The 21,740-nt window shown below is 38.2% G+C and overlaps 1 protein-coding gene across 7 annotated transcripts in view; it reads left to right on the plus strand.

The window, feature by feature from the left end:
- The window catches only part of Nek1 (NIMA related kinase 1), a 132,602-nt gene that overhangs the window by 13,823 nt on the left and 97,039 nt on the right, over positions 1-21,740 (plus strand). For all 7 annotated transcript variants that reach the window (XM_028881043.2, XM_028881046.2, XM_028881044.2 and 4 more), the window contains 7 exons: positions 2,517-2,600; positions 4,501-4,568; positions 4,692-4,778; positions 5,611-5,665; positions 7,634-7,834; positions 11,717-11,777; positions 16,166-16,317. In XM_028881043.2, coding sequence (XP_028736876.1) covers positions 2,517-2,600; positions 4,501-4,568; positions 4,692-4,778; positions 5,611-5,665; positions 7,634-7,834; positions 11,717-11,777; positions 16,166-16,317 — 708 coding nt within the window. The remainder of the gene's footprint in view (positions 1-2,516; positions 2,601-4,500; positions 4,569-4,691; positions 4,779-5,610; positions 5,666-7,633; positions 7,835-11,716; positions 11,778-16,165; positions 16,318-21,740) is intronic.

The following is a 21,740-nucleotide window of genomic DNA, read 5'->3' on the forward strand; positions in this document are numbered from 1 at the left end:
AACTTACCTCCAGTAATATCGTTGGCTTTTGAACCTACTTCTGTTTAACTTCAAGGTCATACTATGAAGCACTCAGAAATGGAAAGGCCTCTTTCCCTCCTGTTCTGTCCCAAAGGTTGCTACTTGGTTATTCACTTTGTTGACTCTTTCATCCTCTCCAGGCTGAGTTGGTTCTTCTGAGCTGGCACATCACTGCTCTGGAATTTGAGTTACTTGCTCATCTCTCTAAGTCTTTACAGCCCAAATCCAGCCCACTATCTTTGTTTGTAAATGAAATTTTATTACAGCATAATTAAATCTGTTGGCAAATAACTTATGATTGCTTTATTACTGTGGTGAGAAAGTTAAGAGAAAGACCATATGGCATTCTTTCTCTCTTTCTCTCTCTCTTTTTTTTTTATTTGTTGTTTGTTTTGTTTTTTGAGACGGGGGTTTCTCTGTGTAGCCCTGGCTGTCCTGGAACTCACTCTGTAGACCAGGATGGCCTTGAACCCAGAGATTCTCTTGCCTCTGCCTTGTGAGTGCTGGGATCAAAATTGTACGCCACCACCCAGCTTTTCTTACTGTTCACAGAATAAATTTGCTGACCCCTAATTTATGAGCTCTTTGAGTAACTTTTTGCAAAGCTCATTCCTGCACATATTCGTACAGCATTGAATATACTTTTGACAAAAAGATCAGGTATGGGAAACAAGGTCACAGAAGAACTCTGTAAAGTGAGGTGGCAAGACTCCGGGATGGTTCTCTTTCTACTCCTAGTTCCCCAGCAGTAAGACTCCACTTAGCCTACTCATTGTCTGTCCTTTTCCTGACCCTCCCGGGTTGTTCTTGTACCGATCTCTTTAGTTAGATGCACATTTCATTCCGGGCGTTTGTGAGTCTCGACCACTGTATGTACTCTGGAAGTCAGTTTTCTACTCAAAATCCCTTGTGTCACTATGGAAAGGCATTTCCAATTTTATGCTCTTTTCACTCAGTAAATATCTAAAAAATAATTAACGGACAGGGTTCTTTAGTTTTAGTGTTTGTTTTTATTATTTTGGAAATAGGGTTTTTGTCATGTGCCTCCCCTGGAACTAATGAGCCTTCTGCTGCCACCTTGAGTGAGGAGGATGTTTTGTTAGGGCAATTACTTTACAATTAATTTTCTATGACTTGAAATGTACTTTCTGTTCCTTAAAAATACTAAAAATGAGTTACCCGTTGTTCTGCAGTCCACCTCTCTCGTGTTAAACCCTGTCTACTGGTCCCATTATCTTCCGTTAGTATGTCTGTCTTGGACTCACACACGCACACATTAAGCAAAAATGCATGAGTGATACAGTTCAGATGTGACATAAGCATATGCTTTTTTAAAAGTGGGAGCACAACATGCATACTATTCTGCAACGTTCTGTGTTCAGTTAACAGTGGTTAGTTCCATGCATAGCGGTTCTTCCTCCTCAGTGGCTGCATAGTACAGGCTGGCACAATATATTTTATCAATCCCCTTAATGGGCATGTAGATTGCTTAATAAACAGTACTAAACCATGCACCCCATGTATACAGATTTGGCATTTCTGATACTATATCTGGAATACAATTGAAATTGCAGTTAGTAATTTGAGAGGCATGTGAATTTTAAATTTTTGTGTTTTATCAAATGACTTACCACCTCCTCACAAATGAGGTATGAAAAATAAGATATGCATTATACCACATTCTGAGGAATATTATGTATTATTTCAAGTTAAAATGGTACTTTCCTTAGTTACTATTTTAATTTGAAAAGTTAGTATTTCCTGTGTGTTTATTGTCCTTTGTGCCATTTGTCTTTACAGTCTCTGTCATCCCGTGTTCTAGTCACCAGCGTTTTCCCGGGGATGGGAGGAATTGGAGAATTAGCAACCTATCAATTACATTCAAGCATTTTCTCAAATTGTTAATAAACTTGGCTATATATTTTGATATGAAGATATTTTAAATTTTATATAGCAGAGTTACCTTGGGATTTTGGAGAGGGCATATTTTTTTGTGTTCTGTTTTGAAAATCATGTGTCAGTCAAAAAATTATTAAAATTGACCTATGTATTATTTTATCATTATATGGTAATGATACTGTCTAATTGTAATTATATTGGTGTGGAGTGAGGTAGAAATTAAGTTGTTTTACATCTAAATTACAATTCCAGAGACTGTTTATATGTGGTAAATATGAATAGAGAGAGGTATTTTGGTAGATACATTCTAAATTTCTATCTTAATAATTTTCTGTTTGTAATTTTTATTTATGTTGAAAAAATACAGAGAAAAGATAAACTTGACAGACTTACCCACCTACCACCAGTCTATCAGAAAGTGTGAATTATTTATATTTTTCGTTCAGGTTTCTCCCCACACTGTGCTGTGTGTAACAGATTTAGTATGTGTTATACCTGTTTCTCTTGTCAGTTGACTTGACACCCACTAGTGTTCGTATCTGTAAAGTACAAAGGAATTGGAGCCCGAGTGTTCTGAATGTGATGTTTCTCTCTAGATTTTGGACTGGTTTGTACAGATATGTTTGGCTTTGAAGCATGTACACGATAGAAAAATTCTTCACCGAGATATAAAGTCACAGGTATGCTCTTTATAGTCTGTCACTAACAGCCAATGCCCCCCCCCGGTTTTTTTTAAAAGCCCAGGGTCTCACAGTTTTGTTCACGCTAGCCTGAAACTCTATGTAGCCCAAGCTGTGGTCCTCAGACCCTAGCATCCCAAGTGCTGGGATTACGGGTGTGAACCTGCAGGCCAGGCCATCACTTTGCCGTGACTGGAAACAGCAGCCTCTGTCCGTCCACTCTTTGCTGTCCACTCAGATCTTTGATGTCCCCCACGCGTTCCCTGTAGTAGCTCCTCCATCTCTCTGTTCTCTGCTTTCTTGATTGACTCCTTTGTTGAGATAGAATAAATCAAAGAAAGATGTGTGGAAGTTAATTTTGAGATTTTGCATGTTTGTAGTTGACTTTATTCCCTTTTCTCTAATGAAAATTTGGGTATACATTTCTGGATAGGAGATTGTTTTCCCACAAAACTGTAAGATACGGTTCATTTGTTTTTTGGTGTCAAGAATTGACATTCAGAAATTTAAAGCCCACGGTACAGGAACAGAACTGACACCTACAAGTTGTCCTCAGACCTTCAGGGAGATGCTACAGCAAGTGCACGCACGCACACACACACGCGTGCACGCACGCACGCACGCACGCACACATGCACACTCTCTAAGTGTACAGTTTACTGATTTTAGTATATGTATAGAATTTTTTTTTTCTCTTCAAAGGAGTACTGCATGCCCATTCCCAGTCATACCTGTTCCTCCTCCATGTAGACCGCAGTAACCACTGGTCTTCTTTCTGTCTGTATATCTGTATCCAGTATATTTAAATGAAACTCAGATAATATGTGCTTTTAGGTATTTAAAACTGGATTATTTGCCTGGTGGGGTATTCCACACTTTAATCCCAGCACTCGAGAGGCAAAGGTGTATGAATTTCTGTGAGTTCTAGGCCATCCTGGCCTACATAGTGAATCTCAAGCCAGCTAAGGCTACATAGTGAGATCCTGTCTGAAAAGCAACAACAAGGTGGATTATTTGTCACTTTTGGAGTTGGGTATTGAGATGTGTCTCAATATAGGCTTTTGAACCTAACATACAGCTGTGGGTGACCTGGATTTTAGATCTCTTTCCTATGCCTCCTTAGTGCCAGGATTAGGGAAGCATGTTCCACCATGGCAGCCTTGATTATTTGACTTTTTTTTTTTTTGTACAGTTGATTTGTAAATTCTTTTTTTTTTCCATAAAATAAATTTATTTTCAAATATATATCAGTTTTCAAGTGTAGATAATTTTCTCTTCATTCTGTTGTTATCTATTCATTTTCTTTTATTAAAAGTTCTATTTGCATTTAGTGTGTATGTGTGTGCACGTGCATGCGTTCATGTGCATGAATGTGCATGTACTTGAGTGTGCATGTGTGCGCACACCTGCTAAGAAATACAAGTGGAGGTTAGAGGACAGCTTTTAGGAACTGGTTCTCTGTCACCATGAGGATCCTGGTGGTTAGATTCAAGTTGCCGGGCTTGGCAGCAGCCACCTTAACCAATTGAGTGATCTCACTGGCCTGTATTTAGTTTATTGACAGTGTCGTGTGGTGCACAGTTTTTTAGTTTCAAGAAAGTGCAAATTTTCTTTCTTTTTGGTTTTTGTTTGATGTTATATCTAAGAAATAGTTGCCTACCTCAAAAGCATGACAATTTATTCCTGTCTATAGTTTCAGTTCTTATAGTCTATAATCCATTTTGAGTTAATTTTTGTATATGGTAAGATAGGTAGGAAGCCACATTTATTCTTTTTCATGGGGATATCCAGTTATTCTAGAATAATTTTTAATTGGATTAATTTTTCTGAAAAACAATGACTCATAGAAGTAACTGGACTGAAATGATATTTCTGCTTGTTCTGTCTCTCCTTCTCTTAGAACATATTTCTAACCAAAGATGGGACAGTGCAGCTTGGAGACTTTGGAATTGCTCGAGTTCTTAATAGGTAACATAACAGCTTTAAGCATTGTTTTGATATAATGTCGTCAGTCAAATTGAATCTGGTATAGTGTATATGTAATAAATTATATCTCTGTCTTAAGCTTCTTTAACAATTTTATTGTTCTAGTACTGTAGAGCTGGCTCGAACTTGCATAGGAACTCCATACTACCTGTCACCTGAAATCTGTGAAAACAAGCCTTATAATAATAAAAGGTATTTAAAATGATACTCCACATGATATATTTGATTTAAACCTTTCTGTCACACTGTATTTAGTAGCCTTGAGAATACTATTCTAAAATCAGTAATGTATGTGTAACCGTGTATATCTTTAGATTGTTAGCATATGTAGAAACACTCTCACTGGGAGAACTCAGCAAAGAATCACTTGGTTGTTTGTCATAGTTAGGGACAGAGTGCTCTCTCTGGTCCTTGTCTTTGTCATAGTCATCTCCTATGGAACTATATATAGCTAATAGTATAGAATGCATGCTAGGTTCTCAATAAAGAAACCAATTCAGAGGGAGATGGACTAACATCCTTGAATGCCTCAGCCTGCTAGTCATCTAAGCTGCTGGTAGATTGTGTGGCACTGTATTGAGGACAGTTCCATAATTGAACAACAGTGACCTTTTCCTCTCCTTTCTAACTGAAGGGTCCCAACCAAGAAACACAGTTTAGTTTGCTGTCATAATTGATTATAGTAAATTAATATTTTTCATTTTGTAATATTTTTAAAATTGAGTAAAGTATGTTGAATTATACAAAATAAAAATAAATGGAATGAATTTTTTATGCCATTCTTTTAAATATTAAATTTCCTTAATGAAATTTTGAAGTACTTGCTTAGGCAGCCCTTATTTTTGTAATTTGAGATAGCTGCGTTTATTATCTAGTTTGAAATTTTGAGTTAAAAAAATACTTTATATAGAGCACATATTTTCCCCAAGGTTTTCCATGCTATTTTTTTTTTTTTTGCTAAAATGAAAAAAAAATTAAATATATTCTGATATTAAGGAGAAATTTCTCACTTTTGTCTTCCCAGTGACATCTGGGCTTTGGGCTGTGTCCTTTATGAATTGTGTACACTTAAACACGCAGTAAGTAAAAGTTCTGATGTCTCCAGGGCTGTGGAATCTTCCGGATAATGCTTACAGAGTAGAGGTTTTATTTTCTGAAATAGACTGATTTAGACTTATTACATATTTGCTCTTACTATATTTTGTGCTTTTCCCCCCACAAACATTGTTTCTCATGAAACAAACAGATCTCACTCCCCTTCGTGTAAATTCATTTACTGTGAATTTGATGTTTTTCCCTAATACTTTTATTAGTTTCATTCTAACAAGTTCTTTGAGAACACCCATATTTAGCTGGGTGTGGTAGAAAAGCCTGTAATTCCAGCATATGGGAGGCTGAGCACAGAAGAATTGCAAGTTCAAGGCCAGTCTGGACTAGATAGCAAGATTTTGTATGAAAAACAAAACAAAAAATCAAGTTAACAGCATCCAAATTCTTTGAGTTTGTTATTGGAAGTTGAAGAATTTTAGTTTTTGTAACAACCAGAGTGTTGTTTTTATTAAAAATAAACTGCCAACATAGAAAAGAAAAACAATAAAAGAATTTTGTTCAGTGTATTCTTCAAGGTGTGTGTGTGTGTGTGTGTGTGTGTGTGCGCGTGCGCGTGCGTGTTTTGTTTGTTGTATGTGGTGTATGTACTTGATAATGGGAGTACGCACATGTGCTATGGGTGTGAGGTTGGAGGTACCCAGTGTGGCCCAGGCTTAGTGTCTTGTGTCTCTCTTTGATTGCTCTCCATCTTTAGTTTCTGAGACAGGTTTACAGAACCTACTCATCATTTTGGCTAGGTTAGCTTTAGTGAGCTTTAGGGATCCATCTGCTTCCACCCACAACTCACCCTAGTGGAGAGTACAGAACCATCTGTCTTTTACATGTGTTATGGGGTTCTGAACTTACACTTTCGTGCTTACACAGCAGGCATTTTACCGACTGAGTATCTCCCTAGCCTCTTACCAAGTATTTCTATCACATTAAGTACCCGTATTTTATTTACAATTTTCACCATTGGCATAGTTTTGAAATAGTATGAAATACATTAAAAAGGAGAGTTTCTGTCAAAATATATTGAATCTTAACATCTTCACTTGTATACCTTCTTTTTTTAGTCTGTTTCTCTCACTGATTAAACAGGACTGTATTTTCAAACTTCAGAAAATACATAAAATTATAAAGCAGTAAATAAGTACCATAAGCAATTCTAACAAGAAACAACTGCTTATATTTGTTGTTTCCCCCTAAGCTTTTTCTAATTAAATTTATAAATTGAAATACTCATCTCTAAGAATTTGCTTATATTATATGAGCAGCTTTATAGCCTGTTTTTATTTTTAATACTGTCTTTTATTATTGCTTGTTGAGGTATTTTTACATTTATGTGAATGTGCATGCATATACGAAAGTGTACTGCATTTATATGAACGCACATATCATTGGAGGTCAGATGAGTGTGTCGGAAGGCTTCCCTGAGCTAACTGATGTGGGTGCCCAGAACCAAACTGAGGTTCTCTGGAAGAGCAGAAAACCCTAGACATGGCCTAAGAAGAAAGTAGTTAGGAGTTCTTTTATATCTTTACTCATTTTGCCCAAATGCTTTTTGCTCAGTAGTTATTTTTTTCTTCAAGTTGTTAGAGCAGAGGCAGAGAAGGCCAGATCTTAAAATGAAAATCACTGGGTTATGTAACTATTATCTTAATCGTTGTTATGTATTGTCAAATCTTTATTAATATTTATACCTCTCCTCTTGGCATGTTGCATAAACAGATTTTACTCTTACAGCAATTATACTATTTTATTTTTTTTGAAGACAGCTTTTTGAAATTATAGGTAATTAGGTAAAGTTTGCAGAAAGTATGCTGATTGCATTACCTGGGAGAGGATTGTATTTCTATTCTGTATCAGTGGGAAAGGAACTATTGCTCATTACTGATGATTCCCATTTCAGTTTCTTTATGTTTTTTATACATGTGCATCTATTTTCTGGATTTTAGTTTGAAGCTGGAAACATGAAAAACCTGGTATTGAAGATAATATCTGGATCCTTTCCTCCTGTGTCTCTGCATTATTCCTATGATCTCCGCAGTTTGCTCTCTCAGCTATTTAAAAGGAATCCTAGGGATAGACCATCAGTCAACTCCATATTGGAGAAAGGTTTTATAGCTAAACGGATCGAGAAATTTCTCTCACCTGAGGTATGTGTCAATGTTAGCCCGAAAGTTAAACAGTAAGGTTCTGGTGCCTAACAGAAGGCTGTAGCAGTTACCACAGTTCCTAGGCTGAGATGCCCTTCCTAGACTACATTGGTGCTTCTTTCCGTACCCTTGGTTTCTAACTGAAATCATCAAATGTTTTTGTGCTTCATTTTTCTTACATGTAAGCTGTGAGCTAAGAGATACAGCCATATTGTGGGGTGGCTGTGAGAATTAAATAATAATGTGCATATAGCGTTCAAGGTCTAGCACATACATGTTCAAAGTAATTACTATATATTACCACCATTATTATACTAGATAAATATAATAGCAGTGTAATTTACATGATTATGACTGTATTTGACAAAATGGTTGGAAACCATGGTTTTATGGGCATGTATAATTTAATATACCATATTTTCCTCTAGTGTTCAAATATAGGTACAAAACAAATACTTGTGGAGATAATTGAATTTAATATGACAGGTTTTATAAAAAATTTATCAAGTCAAATGGCATCAATTACTCAAACGTGATCATCTGAAATTGGAATTATTTTACTTTTCATGTTTATTGTGGCCTTTATTAATTTAATCAGCATTAAATTCTTTTGTAAATATGTAGCAAAACTTAACCCTATTGCTTATATATGCTTCTGGTTTAGCAGAATATTCCTTAGAACAAATGCTCTTCAGAACACAAGAGATGTGCATTTAAATAGTAATACTAAAAGAATGCATTTGTAAGTCAGAAGGCTAACTCAGCTTGGAGCTTAAAAGATACTTGTATAAAACACAGCAACAGTCTCTGAAATGTGGTGCTTTACAAGACTCCTTTGTTAAAAATAATTATTTCAAAGGCTGTTTAGCTGCAATGTACTGTTAGTTTTTGGCAGCTACCAGCTAAGAAACAAAGGCTTCATTTAATCTCGTTGAAGCTACCTCCAACTTGCAGATGCCATTAGAACATAGTCTCAAGGCTGAAACACTGGAATTCACCTTCCTGGCTATGAAAGCGGCATTGTTAGAGCCTCAGTTACCAAACATAGTATGCAAAAGGGAGGCAGATTATGATGAATAACAAGTAGAATATTTCACATTACTTGTTGGGTATGTGTAGCCCCCATTCCTTACTAGTACTTAAGCACTACTAGAATTTATGAAAACTTGAATATTATGCTCCTAAGATACATTTTCTATATATCACTTGTTCAGCATTCAGGTGAGGTGCTTTGTGCTACGTCTTTAAGGCTATAACTTTGAAACAATTCATGAGCTTTAACATCTGAGCTATTTCTTCTAGTATCATTATAATGATCTATATTGTACAAATAAGTTTTCTTACCATGTTGCTGCAAACCTGTGAGTCTTCTCCCTCAGCTTGTGAATTCCTGGATTACAGGACAACTTTCATTTTTTGAAACCATAGTTCTTTCAATGCCATTGGCCAAAATTAAAAATTAGTAGGGCCCAGTGCTTAACCTTGTATCCTGATAGATTTTTATTAGGAGTACAGTCTCTGTCTAGTAGAGCTCTCTACTAGAGGATGAAAGTCTTCCATATCTGAATAGTCCAACATCACAGCTTCTGGTCACCTATTGAATACTTAGAATGTGACTAGTGTAACTGACGAACTAAATTTTAAGTTATTAATGGTGAGGTTTTAATTCACGTAGCTACATACTGGTAATGGCTCTTAAATTGGACAGCTTTCTCATAATATCCCAGAATCTTCTTGAATTCTGTATGTACTATATTTCAATTCATCTGAACATTTATAGAGAACAGAAAGATCCATATTTGAAGAGCGGAAGAAATTATTCAATTTGAGGGCAAGTTGAAGGGTGTTTTATGATCATTGAACCAGGCCTAGAATACAATACTATAGTCTCAGGTATTTAAGAACTCTTGAGGCAAGAAGATCTCAAGTTCAAGGCAGCCTGGACAACATAATGAGTCCCTGTCTCAAAATAAAAAGCTTTAAAAACAAAAAAGTGAGGTTGGCATGCCAGATAGAGGACTCAGGATTTAGGTCACTGATAAAGTGCTTCCCCAGCATGTGCAAAGCTGGAGTCAGTGCCCATTTTCACAGGAAACGGAACTGATCCCTCTATTTTTCTGAGAAACATAAAGGAAAAGAATGCCTGATTTGCCCTGAATTGCCTTTGAACCAGACTTGTGCTCATGTTTATCTTCTGTTGCATTAGTTCATAAATGCAGCCCCCACAATCTCCTGAAGGACTTTGCTGGGTTCGTTCATTACCATCTCTGTTGGAGAATACTCATTTTGTACACTGTGAAGATGTGTCTTTGTCAAGGCACCTTCTGATTGGTTTAATAAAGAGCTGAATGGCTAACAGCTAGGTGGGAGAGGAGAGGTGAGACTTGTAGGGGGAGAGAGAGGAAGAGGAGGAATCTAGGCACGAGGATTTTTCCAGCAGACTTGGAGCAAGTTGGACATACATACTGAGGAAAGGTAAAAGCCACATGGCAAAACATAGATTAATTAAGCAAGTTAATTTGAGTTATAAGAGCTAGTTGAGGACAAGCCTAACTGAAAGGCCAAGCTTTCATAATTAATAAGCAGTCTCTGTGTTATTTGGGGACTGGCCATCCAAAGATAGTCCGACAAGAAAGCTTGTTACACTTCTCTGTTTCAGTAACAGGCGTATCCATAGAATTCAGGTGTTGTTAACACCAGGTAGTATTGATGGTGGTGTTCTGAGACTGAGTGCTGCTGCCATAGGGGATCCATAGAGAAACCATCTCAGGTTGGAGATTTGTGCCTACCGGATGCCTCGTCTACTGTCGAGTAGTCTTTCCACTGTGCCTTACTTCTCTAGAAAAAAAATGAGAAAATTCATATTTTTTTGGCATTTTGCTCTCCACCAATAAGATAAAAATAAACTTGAATTGAGGTAAATCTTTGTTGATATCATAGTTTTACACTGGAAAAAAATGTAGTTAAAAGAGAAAATTACTTGTGGAAAATATAAATACTTGTTTCATGAAATATAAATGTTGAAGATTCAGAAATGGAATGTTTAATGTTTAAAGAGACACTGTAAAAATATTTATCCCATGACATGTTTGCAGATGAGCATGAACTCATTGCAGGTGGTAAGGTGATTGACAGTAAACTTAGAATAATGATGTTTCCAGGAGAGTGTCTATGGAAGTGACTCTTGAATGGTTTTGACACAAATGAGGGCTGTGGATGCATGTAGACTACATTGATCCCTCCATAGATGTTTTGTTAAGTTATTAAGAGGTGGAAAAGGCCAATAACCTATGAGCTGTGTATTAGTCTAGCTTGAGAATGAAAGACTAGAGAAGTAATAAAATATGTGAGTAAGATTAGCAGGGGAACCAGCTGGCGGTGGCGCACACCTTTAATCCCAGCACTCAGGGAGGCACAGCCAGGCGGGTCTCTGAGTTCTAGGCCAGCCTGGTCTACAGAGTGAGTTCAGGACAGCCAGGACTACACAGAGAAGCCCTGTCTCAAAAAACCAAAAATAGGAGGAAAAAAAAAAAAAAGATTACCAGGGGTGTAGATGGATAGCAGGAGGAGAAGCTGCTGGTTGGATTACTGGATTTTAATTATTCAGTTTATCAATATCTTTATGACTGGAAGAAAAAATACGTTGTGATTGATGGGTCATTTTTCTTTGCTTAGAAACTGACTTGTTTTTGTTTGGTTTGGTTTTTCGAGACCGAATTTCACTATGTGGCCTTGGCTGTCCTGGAGCTCAATCTGTGGGCCAGGCTGCCCTCCAACTCAGAGATCCACCTTCCTCTGCCTCCAGAGTGCTGGGACTAAGGTGTGCACCACTACACTCAGAGGTGATATCCTTTTAACATTTTTTTTCTCTTTCAATCTAAGCTTATTGCAGAAGAATTTTGTCTAAAAACATTTTCAAAGTTTGGACCACAGCCTATACCAGGTAAATTATGTTTGACATGAAATTTTTCATCTGTTTGCAGTACTCAAGATTATATTTACTACAAATAAATACAGATAGAGAAAATAAATTGGGATGGTTGTAGACTAAATTTAATCTAAAGGAAATAAATGTTAAAGCTCTTACATTTAGTTATACATAATAAATCATTAACAAAGGTTCTATTTTCTGTCTTACTTAGATGAAATCTTACTTGAAAATTTATCAAAGCTTAGTTGATGTTTTGAGAATATTGTCTAGAGTATTATCAAATGCCCCATTAAGGTGTAGATCTTTATGTAAAACACTTTTCTTTGAGAAATGTTTCATACTTAAAATTTTTTTAAAGTAAATTATTGGGAGAGCAACCATTTACTAAAGGTAGGCTTCATTTCAATTTTGTCCATTGACAATAGAATGTTTGTAGTATTGTGTATGTTTCATATGTTATGCATACACACACATCTTTGTTCCTGCATAAATTTCTCTCCTTTCACTCCATTTTGGAATGGTACAAAACATGGTGCTCTACATTTTGGATTTGGATAAATTGATAAAACAAATAACATTATAAAAACAACTCATGTAAACTGGAAATGATACAGCAGTGTGTACTCCGGAAGGCTAGCTGTATTTAGATTAAACCCAGGACTTAAATGGTGATCATCACATTCTTTATACTTAGTAAGCCTGTGTTGGAATTAGGAAGGAAAAAGTGGTCGTGTGAAGAACTGGATAAATGAAATAGTCAATAATACAGGAGTGAAATAAGAACGGTGTTACGGGTGGGCTTGCAAATGCTTTGTGGGTTCCACCACCTTCATGAAGCTAGATGTGGCCTTGACGTGGAACCTGAGAAGTCATAAGGTGAGGTGGGAACAATTCACGTCTTTCTCTTGAGAACATTCATCTCTAGGCCTGGTGCCTCCAGTCCTTTTTTCTGGGGTACATAGCACTTCCTTTGTTTTTGGTTTATTCAGTTTGTTTGTTTGGTTTCATTTTGTGTTTACTGCAGGGGGATCTTTTTTCTATAGGTGGGTTGGCTTTGAACTCAGAGATCCAATTGCCTCTGAGGTTAAAGATGTGGACCCAGCTCTTTTATTGTTTTGATAAAATTAGCCGTTACAAAATTGTGACTTCTTAGAGCTCTGTTCTAATTTGATCATATGGTTGAATTCCTCATACTTCCTAGTTTATGGATCAAGATGTTTTGGAAAAACTTTACCCTATTATGGAGTATCACATTATTATCAATATAAATTGCTTCTGAATCTCTACCATGACATCCAATGACTGATACTATTTTCTATCTTAGGGTTTCCTACTACTGTGATAAAACACAATAACCAAACAACTTAGGGAGGAAAGGATGTATTTCCCTTATAGTTCCACATCACAGTCCACCCTCTAAAGAGGAAGGGCAGGAACTAAAGCAGAGCTGGAGCCTGGAGGCAGGAATTAATGCAGAAGGCATGAAGGCATGCTGCCTATTGGCTTGTTCTCCATTGTTTGTGTAAGCTACTTTCTTATAGTTCCCAGCACCACTAGCCCAGAGGTGTCTCCGCCCACAGTAAGCTGGGCCCTCCCACATCAATCAAGAAAATGAAAGGGAGGCTTGCCCACAGCCCAGTATAGTGGGAGGGAACATTTTCTCAGTTGAGGTTCCCTTTCCCAAAATGACTCCAGCTTGTGTCAAGTTGGCATAAAACTAGCCAGCACAGTTTGATAAGAGTTGACTAAATTATATGAATAATGTGTGTTTATAAGGATTTTTTTAAAAGAAAAATTACTTCAATTTTAATATATACTTTCATATTTGGTATATTTTTCTTATAGCATATGCACAATGAGTTTGAGAATATAAATAGTTTTTTTTGTACACAATATAATATAGTGAACATTTTCAAATGAATTTTTCTTTGAGTTTAATGGTAGCTTTTCATTGTGAACTACTATTTAATATTTTTATTTTCCTCCTAAAAATGAATACTTATAAGAGATTGCTTTAAATTGTGTTAGTACATGACAGAAATCCTGAGTTAGAGAGTGGGATGGAAGCAAGAAAGCTGCTCGTCAGGCTATGGGGACAACCGGAAGTGACCCTACAGAGGAGGGAAATAGAGGAGAAAGGGTTGGGGGAGTGGGAGGGGCCATACAGACTATTTGACTTGCAATATTATTTTTTTTTTTATTGAAGTTGAGGGGTGTTTTGTTTAGTTATTAAGCTCTTTGACAGTTTCATACATGTATATAATGCATCCTATAATTCTCATACTGTACAATTTATTCAGACACTCGATTTTTTTAGTATATTCACAGATAGCTGCTTGCTACTGTGCTCCATAGGTGCACGTGTATGTGTGTGTGTTGTAGAATGTTATTTCAAGGTGTTTTACTTTTGTTTATGCTCTGGAACATTTGTTTATTGATGCAAAGATGTGTTTGATTAAATAAAATTCACCTGTGGTCAGGAGGCTGAGTCAGCAACTAGCTGACAGGAAGTGGTAGGGAGGAGCCAGGGAGAAAGGGTTTATAAGGAGGGGCGAGGAGAAGCATGAGGGCTTTTTGAGGACATGAGCAAGGAGAGGAGGTGAGCTACTTGCTATTCAGCCTCTCTAAAGAGCAGAATTCCACCTTAACCTTTGAATCTTGAGCTTTTTAGAGGGACAAAGGTTTAGTTACATTCTCTTTGTAGCTTTGCAAGAGTTGGAGCTGAGGGAACAGAATTTCTTCTGGCTATGGGCCCTTGTGGCCTAACTGAGTAGCTGAGGAGTTACAACTGTGTTAAAAGGCAGCAACAATTTAAAAAAGGACAATTGGCACCCAGCATGGGGTGCTGTGAGGTGGGTGGTGGATTGAGCCATGCCCTGAAGAACTGACCCTAGTAAGGTAAGCAGGTAGCTGTTACACCTGCCTATGTTACACATGCCCCTGTGGTGTGGCTGTGGGGGTGAGGGTAAGGGTGGATTTAAGACCTAGGATGCACATATGTGGCTCTCTTCGCTTTGCTACCTCGTGGTTTTGGATGCTGATATGGAGCAGGGCAGAGCTCGCCAGAGAACCATGTTGGACATTGCCTCACTCTTCCAAAATCCTGTGAGAAATTCCTTTGTTCTGTCTTGTGAGTTAACCCCTGAATAAATTCCTTTGATCATTAAATAGACTCTATGGATTAATTCCAATAGCACCAGTCTGTTGTTGGTTGGTCTTTGGTCTTTTTGCTCTTTTTGGGGGAGCCTGCCACCCAACTCCCAAATAATTCACACACGGAGGCTTATTCTTAATGAATGCTCAGCCTTAGCTTGGCTTAGTTTCTTGCCAGCTTTTCTTAACTTAAATTATCCCTTCTACCTTTTGCCTCTGGGCTTTTCCCATTCTCTTACTTCTGTAAATCTTACTCTTACTCTATAGTTTGTTGTGTATCTGGGTGGCTGGCCCCTAGAGTCTTCCTCCTTCTCTGGCTGTTTCTTCTCTCACTGTCTCTTTTCTTTTTTTTTTTTTTTTTTTTTTGATTTTTTATTTTTTTTACAGCATGTATGACCGCAGGACCAATCTCATTATGATGTTGTGACATGTGTTGCTTTGCTCAGACCTCTGGAAGAGCAGTCAGTGCTCTTAACCTCTGAGCCATCTCTCCAGCCCCTCTTTTCTTTTTCTCTTCCCAGATTTTTCCCTCTGTACATTCTCTCTGCCTGCCAGCCCTGCCTATCCTTTTCCTGTCTTGCTATTGGCCAGTTCTTTACTAGACCATCAGGTATTTTACACAGGCACAGTAACACAGCTTCATGGAGTTAAACAAATGCAACATGAACAAAAGTTACACACCTTAAAATGATATTCTACAACGTGTGTGTCTGTGTCCATGTGAAAGGGTGCCTGTGTGGGCACATATGTGAACCTGTATGTATGCCAAAGAACAGCTTCAGCTGTCATACTCAGAAATATCTTTCATTGGCATAGAGCTAACCATTAGGTTATACTGGCTGGCCAGCAAGCCCCAGGGATCTGCTTGTCTCTTGCTTCCCCGTTGAGGAGTTTATAATTGCACACCACCACTCTGATGTTTTTATGTGGATGTTAGGGACCAACTCAGTCCTCATGCTTGTGAGCCAAGCACTTACTTTGGAGCTACCCTCTCAAAACCAGGAGATTCTTCTTTGTGTGTATTTTACAGGTGCTATTATCTTAGAGGAGTTAGTCTTAGTTCTATAATTTAAAAAAAAAAAATACTTTCAATGTAAAGTACTTGAAGTGTTGACATTTATTAATGGATGGAAAAACATTTGATTAAAAGTTTGTAAGGTCATCAGTGAAAGTACCATTCTTGAAGATTTTTGGAATTAAAAATTCAATATAAAGAACTACTGAAAAAGAATTGTCTTTTCATGCAGGTAAAAGACCAGCATCAGGGCACAGCTCCATTTCTCTTGTCCCTGCTCAGAGAATCACAAAGCCTGCTGCTAAATACGGAGTGCCTTTAACACATAAGAAGTACGGAGATAAAAAGTTACTTGAAAAAAAATCACCCCCCAAACATAAACAGGTAAGATCATTTTACAAACTGATTACTATCAAGTTCAGTTTGACCCCATGTACTAACAGCTCCGTGAGTCACCTTGACACTCAGATTAGTCTTTGTTTCCTTACTAAGGAATGTTGCTCTGCTTCCTCCGTCCTCTCTAACTTAGGAGCCTTACAGAAGCAGTGGACAACCATTCAGTAGATACATTGAGTAAACCAGTGTAATAAAATGGTAGCATGATAAATGAAGTCCTCCTTGAAACACTCGATTGTTTGCATAGAAGTAAGTGATGTTGTAAGAAGTACCTGTGATATTGTTGCTAAAACACCAGGAGATTTGTGTATTTCAGAACTCACAGTCAAATCAAAATCTTAGAACTATATAAAGAATATGATCATATGTGTGACAGGCTCCCATTTCAGACTAAAAAAATTATGACCTAAAGCACTGAATTACTTGACTGGTATCATGGTATTAGTTGCAGGACATTGGCACTTTTTATTTGGAATTTGAATATGGAAATTGTAATGTAAATCACTATTAGCTAATTTTAGGAATTAGCCATTAAATGGGTATTGAGGAATATTGTATAGGAATGGCAGATACAGGAATCAGCTGCCACTCCTAGTACTAAGAGAATACTCAAAGAACAAAAATTTAATTCAGGGAAGTTATTCAGATCTTATTTGGGTAGGGCATAACTATAAACCTATTTGTGATGACATCCGTCCACTGAGTTCCCAGTCTGGCACTGGTAAAGAGGAAGCTGATCTACCACACAAGGGAAGGCCACTGGGAAGCTGTCTGGATGTCAGTAAAGTGTACTAAGAAGCCCCCGAGGTAGCTGACTCTGAGAAGCCCCCTGGAAGGCAGGCGGAATATGACTAGTGCTGCTGAGCTTTCTGGGAAGCTGACTGGACACCAGCAGAACTCTGTAGGAAGCTGTCTTTGGGTTACTGCTGAAATTCAGATGGAACCTGGCAGGATATAGGCACAACGTCTGCAAGGTGCCTGCAGGAGTGCTACTGTAGTGTGTTCCCACATGCTGCAAGCAGAAAGGAAGCGCTGGGCGGAAAGAGATGCTCTTCCTTCTGTGGTGTCTCCTCCATCGACTGCTAATGTGTTCATGAGCAAAGGAAATGGCTCCCTGCCCAGCTGCACCAGCTGTGCACAGGGCAGTGTGACCGGCATGTGGCTTTATCACGTGTTGACTCCATTTCTTCAGCAATCAGCACCGTCCTATCCTTTTCTCTCTCTGGTCACCATAGGAAACCTAGAACTGGAGACTCTCCCTAGTTTTTGGTCTTTAAATCCCTATGTCTCTGTCTCTGATCATACCCAATCTTCCCACCTCAGCATTTTTGGTAGTTTTTGTTTTGTTTTGAGACAAGGTTTCTCTGTAACAGTTCTGGCTGTCCTGGAACTCACTTTGTAGACTAGGCTGGCCTAGAACTCACAGAGATCCACCTGTCTCTGCCTCTCCAGAACCCGGGAACTCACTGTTTTGACTAGGTTAACTGGGCAGGAGTTCCTGTGGTTGCAGATAAACACCAGCGAGGCTGGCTTCTATGTGACTGCTGTGGACCCATGAAGACCAGACTTAGGTCTCCATGCTCACAGTGGGCACCTTCCCCTCTGAGTATTTGCCCATCCACATTTTATCGTTAATGCTTTATAGTAACTATTTTATAGAGTAATACACAAAACAACTTTGAAATAGATTATTTGCATACGTGCCTAGTTTGGGTGACAACAACTTGACTTTTAGCGAAGCAGGTTGGTACTTGAAGTTATTTTAGTGTAATCATGATGTCATTTTTTCCATCAAGTATTTTGAAAATTTGAAATTGACTTAGTGTGCTTTTAACAACTATGAAGAATAAAAGAAGGAAGAAACACATTTCTGGTATCCGAACAGTACATTTCTTTAAGTTTTGTGGTTTTTTTATTTGTGATCATCATGATTATATTGTATTTTATTGATATGAAGTCAGTTGACTTCATTGCGGTAAATAAGCTTTTTAAAAAAATTATGTTCTGGGCTGGAGAGATAGTTCAAAGGTTAAGATCCCTGACTGCGCTTCCAAATGTCCTGAGTTCAATTCCCAGCAACCACATGGTGGCTCACAACCATCTATAATGAGATCTGGTGCCCTTTTCTGGCCTGCATGCATGCAGAACACTGTATACATGCTAAATAAATCTATGTATTTTTAAATAATTTTATTTTATAATTAACCTAATTTCACATATCAGCCACAGATTCCCTTGTCCTCCCTCCTCCCACTCCCCAGCCCTCTCCCCAATCGACCCCTCATTCCCACCTCCTCCAAGGCAAGGTCTCCCCTGGGGATTCAGTCCAGCCTGGTAGACTCAGCCGAGGCAGGTCCAGTCCCCTTCCTCCCTACACCAAGGCTGAGCAAAGTGTTCCAGCATAGGCCCCAGGCTCCAAAAAGCCAGCCCATGCACCAAGGACAGGTCCCGGCTCCACTGCCTGCAGGCCTCCCAAACAGTTCAAGCTAATAAAGTGTCTCGCTTATCCAGAGGGCCTGGTTCAGTTCCATGGGGGCTCCTCAGCCATTGGTTCACAGTTCATGCGTTTCCACTAGTTTGGCTATTTGTCCCTGTGCTTTTTCCAATCATGGTCCAATATCTCTCGCTCATACATTCTATCCTCTCTCTGTCACCGATTGGACTCCTGGAACTCCACCTGGGTCCTGGCGGTGGATCTCTGCATCCACTTCCATCAGACACTGGATGAGAGTTCTGTCATGACAGCCAGGGTGTTTGGCCATCTGATCACCAGAGCAGGTCAGCTCAGACACTCTCTCGACCATTGCCAGTAGTCTACAGTGGAGGTATCTTTGTGGATTTCTGGGGACCTTTCTAGCACTCTGCTTCTTTCTATTCCCCTGGAGTCTTAAGCAGTCTACAGATTCAATGCAATCCCCATCAAAATCTCAACACAATTTTTCACAGACTTGGAAAGAACAATACTCAATTTCATATGGAAAAACAAAAGACCCAGGGTAGCCAAAAGATTACTGTACAATAAAACAACCTCTGGAGGCATCATGATCCCTGACTTCAAGCTCTACTATAGAGCTATAGTAATAAAAACAGCTTGGTACTGGCATAAAAACCGACTTGTAGACCAATGGAACCAAACTGAAGACCCTGACATTAATCCGCACACCTATGAACATATGATTTTTGACAAAGAAGCCAAAACTATACAATGGAAAAAAGAAAGCATCTTCAACAAATGGTGCTGGCATAACTGGATGTCAACATGTAGAAGACTGCAAATAGATCCATATCTGTCACCGTGCACAAAACTTAAGTCCAAATAGATCAAAGACCTCAACATAAATCCAGTTACTCTGAACCTGATAGAAGAGAAAGTAGGAAGTAGTCTTGTATGTATTGGCACCAGAGATCACTTCCTAAATATAACACCAGTAGCACAGACACTGAGAGAAACAAACAATGGGACCTCCTGAAACTGAGAAGCTTTTGTAGGGCAAAGGACACGGTTAACAAAACAAAACAACAGCCTACAGAATGGGAAAAGATCTTCACCAACCCCACATCTGGCTGAGGGCTGATATCCAGAACATATAAAGAACTTAAGAAATTAGACATCAAAATACCCAACAGTCCAATTAAAAAATGGGCTATAGAGCTAAACAGAGAATTCTCAACAGAAGAAGCTCAAATGGATGAAAGACATTTAAGGAATTGCTCAACATCCCTAATCATCAGGGAAATGCAAATCAAAAGGACTCTGAGATACCATCTCACACCCGTCAGAATGGCTAAGATCAAAAACACCTGAGACAGCTTATGTTGGAGAGGATGTGGAGCAAGGGGAACACTCCTCCACTGTTGGTGGCAATGCAAACTTGTACAGCCACTTTGGAAATCAATATGGCACTTTTTTAGAAAACTGGGAATCAACCTCCCTCAAGACCCAGCTATACCACTCTTGGGCATATACCCAAAGAATGCTCACTCATTTCACAGGGGCACATGCTCAGCTATGTTCATATTGGCATTGTTTGTAATAGCCAGAACCTGGAAACAACCTAGATGCCCTTCAACTGAAGAATGAATAAATAAAATGTGGTACATATACACAATGTAATACTACTCAGCAGAGAAAAACAGTGACATCATGAGGTTTGCAGGCAAATGAATGGAACTAGAAAAAATCATCCTGAGTGAGGTAACCCAGACTCAGAAAGACAAATATGGTATGTACTCACTCATTGGAGGATACTAGATGTAAAGCAAAGGATAACCAGACTGCAACTCACAACTCCAGGGAGGCTACCTAGTAAAGAGGACCCTAAGAAAGACACAGGGACTGACCAACAGCAGAGAAATGGATGAGCAAACTGGGGGTGGGGGGGTAATGGAGGGCAAGGGTCGGGGAAAGAGAGCTTAGGGGAGCGGGAAGTCTCAGCTGGATCAGGAGCAGAGTGGGAGAACAGAGAGGAGATGATGATTAACCATGATCGAAATCAAATACAAGAGTTTTTTTTTAATTTAAAAAAAAAAAAAATGTTCCATACCAAAATTTCTTTACAAACATTTTCATTTCTTCTAATTAGATTTTTAAAAATATTAATTTGTAGATAATTTTCAAGACATGTAGTCATTCCAAGTGGTGTTTACATTTGCAACCCATGTTTAACACTTCTAATATAGACATGCATAACTTGTCTGATTTCTTGGGGCTAAAACTAATGTTGGCCATGGGGTAAGAGGGCAAACATACTTATTTTTATGCAGTTAGGTAGAATAATCACAAAAAGGAATACACACTTAGATGAACTTGCAAAAATAGTGTTTTGTCCCTTGGTCACACACTATTCTTTGAGAATGAAGGAAATGGTGAGCTGAATTAATGACATGGTAGAAGGTCCCTTACTTTTGACTAGGACTGAAAAGAAACCAAGTGTATAATCAGTGTCTTTGTATAGCTGACGGAATCACATAATATGTTTTCTTCACTTTCAGTTAATAGTATAAATGAACTGCATGCTCTGGGAATTTTGGATTTCTACTATCAATATCCAAATGACAGACTCCACCTCTTGTAGTCTGAGTGACGGAAAAGTGGTTCAGATGATAGCTATGGGCTCTTAGGCCATAGGCAAGGTTATTGCTTTTTAATTTTTCTTAGCTAATCTATTGAAAACTAAATAGTAATCAGCACTTGGACTGTGCCATAACTTATTTTTAAAACACTTAACCTAATGCAAATTCACTGTTCAACAGAGTGAACACTCTTAAAGTGGTAAAAATGATTTTATAAGGTACATTTTTATGACAATAAAAGAAATTATGAAAATTTCAAACATTGATAGAAAAAAGTAAATGCATAGCAATCAAATAGGTAGAAATTATCAAAGACATGACAAGGCAATGGAGTGAAA

This window comes from Peromyscus leucopus, chromosome 17, assembly GCF_004664715.2.
Source record: "Peromyscus leucopus breed LL Stock chromosome 17, UCI_PerLeu_2.1, whole genome shotgun sequence".
Lineage (NCBI taxonomy): Eukaryota > Metazoa > Chordata > Mammalia > Rodentia > Cricetidae > Peromyscus > Peromyscus leucopus.